Here is a 4,807-nt window from a genome sequence, read left to right on the forward strand (position 1 = left end):
CATAGACACATCCAAACTCCCTGAGGGACCGAACTGCTGGGCTGAGGGCTGTGGGGACCATGGTCTTGGGGAACATCTAGCTCAACTGGCAGAACATAGTTGATAAAGAAAATGTTCTACATTTTCCCTTGGTGAGTATTGTTTGGGGTCTTAAAAGTCTGTGAACGGCCATCTAAGATACTCCACTGCTCTCACCCCTTCGAGAGTAACAGAGAAATGAAGAAAACAAGACACAAGGGAAAGATTAGCCCAAAGGATTAATGGACCATAACTATCACAGCCTCCATCAGACTGAGTCCAGTACAAGTATATGGTGCCAAGCTACCACCGCTGACTGCTCTGACAGGGATCACAACAGAGGTTGCTTGACAGAGATGAAGAAAAATGCAGAACATAATTCTAGCTCACAAAGAAAAATCAGACTTACTGGCCTGACAAGAGACTGGAGAAACCCCAAGAGTATGGCCCCCAGACACCCTTTTGGCTCAGTGGTGAAGTCACTCCCGAGGTTCACTCTTCAGCCAAAGATTAGACAGCCGCTTGGAACAAAATGAGACTGATAAGCACAACATTCCAGGGACAGGGACTGGAAGGCAGGAGGGGAGATGAAGACTGGTGGTAGGGAACCCAAGGCCGAAAAGGGACAGTGTTGACATGTCATGGGGTTGTTGGCCATTGTCATAAAACAACATATACTGTTTAATGAGAAACTATTTGTTCTGTAAACCTTCATCTAAACTGCAATAAAAAAATAAAATAAAAATAACTACAAAAGAGAATCTTAGTTCTTAAATGCCACTTTATATTATTTATAGCATCTATCAAGTCATTTTCCTGAGATGATATATATTATGCACTATACCCATCGCTCCACATAATTTCAAAATCAGCATTTCTATAACTGGTATTTGACAGAAAGCTGGTCTGGGAGATGCTTTATTTATTTAGCAAATACTTACTAAAAAAGAAAAAAACCAGTTGCCATCAAGTCAGTTCCAACTCATAGCGACGCTATAGGTAAGAGCAGAACTGCCCTATAGTTTCCAAGGAGCAGCTGGTTGGATTCCAACTGCTGACCTTTTGGTTAGCAGCCATAGCTCTTAACCACTGCTGCACCACAGCACCAAAATACTTATTAGGTACAAATAAAAACATGCTGTGCTCAATTAAGTTTAAGAATCACTGAGTTAAAGTTAAAAAGTGATTAACTGTAGAACCACTGAACAGCTTTTAACATTAAAATCACCAAGGAAAAGATTCACTCATTTCCTAAATACATTAAACATAAAGTCATTTTTTCATGGTGTACTTATTAACACAAATTTAAAGAGTTCCACAAAACACAGGGAAATACTGCTTTAAACAAAAAAATTAAAATTAAATCAACATAAACACTTACAAATATTTTAAGAGCATTAAATCAATCAGTAATGAAGTTATTTTTTAAAAAATACCTGACATTAAAGAAATAAGTCTCTGTCTGGCCTCATTTGATGCCCTTGGTGTGCGAATTCTATCAATCCATTGATATTCTGGGTCTTCATTGACCACAAGTTCTTCTACAAATCCATGAATTATCACAGCTTTATAGCACTTTGGAATAGATGTTGCTGTTAAAATAAATTAACTATTACACATCTGTTTATCACAAGTTCAAATTCCATTTTTTATTTAAAGGTACATCTAAGGTCTTACCTTCTGGCTATATAATACAATAACATCTTTTACTGTGATAATCTCAATGTAATTATAATACTTCCAGTCAAATAATCTTCTAAGATCCACTTTGTTCTTAGAAATAATCATTTTCTTTCATGAGGCCTTTCATCTTTCTCATATAAGCATAGTAAATCTAAACTATATTTTATAATTTAGGAATTATAGACTACATTAGATAGCATTCAATACAAAATTCTAAAAATCAGGATTAAAGTCAGCTAGGTGATTATTACATAAAGAGGTAGAAGGCAGATAATACAAAAATCTTTAATCATTCAAAGCCCTCTGTGCTTCTTCTGTACGCTACATACTGCAGCCTAAATCAAACCGTTCACTTTCTGACATAACCGGAGGAGTCATACAGCCCTGCACTTTCTAATAATTCTTGGTGATAAGGCTAACTGGTTCAGTAGTCACTGTAATACTTAATAGATTCATGTAATATATAGAACACCAAATGTCACTGGATTTAAACAAGACCTGATCAGATTAAAATTAGGGAGAACCTGAAAATACTTACACCAACCTAGTCTCTTAAAATAGACACTTAAGATACTGCTGGGCTATTAAGGGAATGGTCACCTATTCATCTATTCCAATAGCTCCTCTCCATCCTCAGGTTTTTTAAAACAATCTTGACGTCTTGAAGTTAACTCAACGATTTGGAGGGTTTACCACCCTACTAATCCAGGCTGGCTATGAGCTGTACAGATTTGCCCGTTCAGACCCACATTTCATTGAGTTCTCAGGGCTCCATACTAGTGGAAGCCTATATAATTTTGGATAGCAGCACGGTGCTTAGCTATAGTGCTCTGCTTCTATCTTTCAGTGTCCCATATTAAGAGTAAACTATCACTAGATTTTTCTAACAAAAATTTCTATGACCTTGTAAAAATTACATAAAATTTATTCTCACATCAGATAAACATTCCCCAGAGCTAAAGTAATAGCTCCTGCAAAATTAACAATTTTCTCTTTGACATTAAAATCAAAGTATTATAGCTATTACATTAGTCTGATTTCCCACATTTTGCAATTATTTAATCTTCTGTTAAAATGAATAATAAAACATATTTACTTACTACAAAAGAATTTGACTCCACATGATGACTGCCTAAATCGGTTTAAATCATTAAAGAGGTCTACTTTGACAACTACATTGATTTCCCCACGAATACCTACAAATTCAAAAGGAAAAAATAAGTTTCTACTTTAGGAAAATAATGTACAATGAAATAATCAAGCAAATAAATTCCAATTACTGATTTTAAAATAACCTATCAAGAACACTAGTATTGCTACCTTTGTTTCTTAATTTCATTCTAAGTAGTTTGTTACTTTATTACACTTTCTGAAGCAGACCTGTGTGTATTAGAGATTGAACAATTTTCATTTTTACCACAAGTCTCCACTTAATTTGATTCAGGCCTAATTGGACAGAAGCCCCATTTAAACTGATGCTGATATTTGTCGGGCATTTTACAGATAACTGATAAGCTGAGATAGAGATAAGGTTGTGAATGCTTTACATGGAGTATCTCATAATGCTCACATCAACCCAGTTAGGTAATTTCTGTAGCATTAACATACCAATTTTTGTGAAAATTAAATAGTGTGTGTAGTTTACTTACTGTGTAGTTTTGTTTATTATGATAAACAGTAAATGGCAGAGTCAGAGTTTAAAGTGAGATTCTTAGGATTCCACAGTCTATTCTCCTAACAACTAATGCAAAACTGTAATTTAAAACAAAGGAAGTTTTGTTCGCTTCAATGAACAGAAATTAAATAAGCTAAGGAATTCCAAGAACAAGCATTTTCAGAACATGCTCTCATAATAAGAATGACTCAGCCCCTATCTCTGAACATTTACTAAATATTTTCATTTAACTATCCTGATTTCACATCGAATTCACACTTATGAGGGAAGATCTTCGAAGAAAGGTGACTTGTTAATCTACCCACTGAAATAATAAATTATGTTCTTAACAAAGGCCCATGAACACGTTAAACAATGTTGTTATTAGTTGCCATCTATACTGTTGTGTGCCTTTGAGTCAATTCTGCCTTATAAGACAGAGCAGAACTGCACCATAGGGTTTCCTAGGCTGTGATCTTTATGAAAGCAGACTGCCAGGTCTTTTCTCCAGTGGAGCCACTGGTGGGTTCAAACAGCCGACTCTTTGGTTAGCAGTCAGGCGCTTAATCATTGCCCCATCATATTTAATATAAAATGTTTGGAAAATTCATGCATTCATACAGATACTGCCTTTAATTGAAGCCCAAATTAATTCTTCAGGGACTTCTTTTACTGATAATACAACATTTGACTGTATTTTACTTCCTGATTATAAAAACGATACATGTACATTATAGAAAATATGAGAAAAGCAAAAGAAGAAAAATAATTATGATCCAAAAATGAAACTATCCAGGGATAAACATTTTATCAGATATTCTGCCAATTTCTCCAATGATGGCACATATGTGCAATTCTTTTGTTTTTAAACAAATATGGCATCATCCTAACAAGTTTCATAACCTGAATTTTACAATTCATAAGATATTATGCACAGGTCCATATGCCACTAAGCGTTTTCTGAAAACACGCTTTTCTTCCCCTAACACTATGGTCTATAGTTCCCCAATTTACTTGAGTATATCCTGTTTTTCAATTTATTTTGCCACTATAAATACTAGTAAATAATACTAGAATGTAAATAACATCACAATAAATATACCTGTAGATAAACTTCGGCAAACATCTTACTTGGTTATAATAAACTACTAACCAGGGAACTGCCAAGTCAAAAAAGTAAAATAGCAGCAAAATGCAAGCCTGGAGAAAAATCATCTGCCAGTTAAGAATGAGTCCATTTATTAATCTAATGAGGCCTTATACCTTCAGCCTAGCAGTTTTCAAACTTTTTGGTTGCAAGACCGCTTTACAATCTTAAAAATAACTGAAGGATGAAACTGGAGGACATCATGCTGAGTGAATAAGTCAATCACAAAAGGACAAATATTGTATGAGACCTCTATTGTAAAAACCCATGAAAAAGTTCACACACAAAATGTAACAATCTTTGTT

At 34.7% G+C, this 4,807-nt stretch overlaps 1 protein-coding gene across 1 annotated transcript in view; it reads right to left on the reverse strand.

Moving 5' to 3' along the window:
* The window catches only part of C2CD5 (C2 calcium dependent domain containing 5), a 101,334-nt gene that overhangs the window by 81,609 nt on the left and 14,918 nt on the right, over positions 1 to 4,807 (reverse strand). Inside the window, 2 exon segments of the mRNA XM_023738097.1 lie at positions 1,455 to 1,610; positions 2,802 to 2,897. Coding sequence (XP_023593865.1) covers positions 1,455 to 1,610; positions 2,802 to 2,897 — 252 coding nt within the window.

Source organism: Trichechus manatus, unplaced genomic scaffold (assembly GCF_000243295.1).
Source record: "Trichechus manatus latirostris isolate Lorelei unplaced genomic scaffold, TriManLat1.0 scaffold00112, whole genome shotgun sequence".
In the NCBI taxonomy this organism is placed as follows: Eukaryota; Metazoa; Chordata; class Mammalia; order Sirenia; family Trichechidae; genus Trichechus; species Trichechus manatus.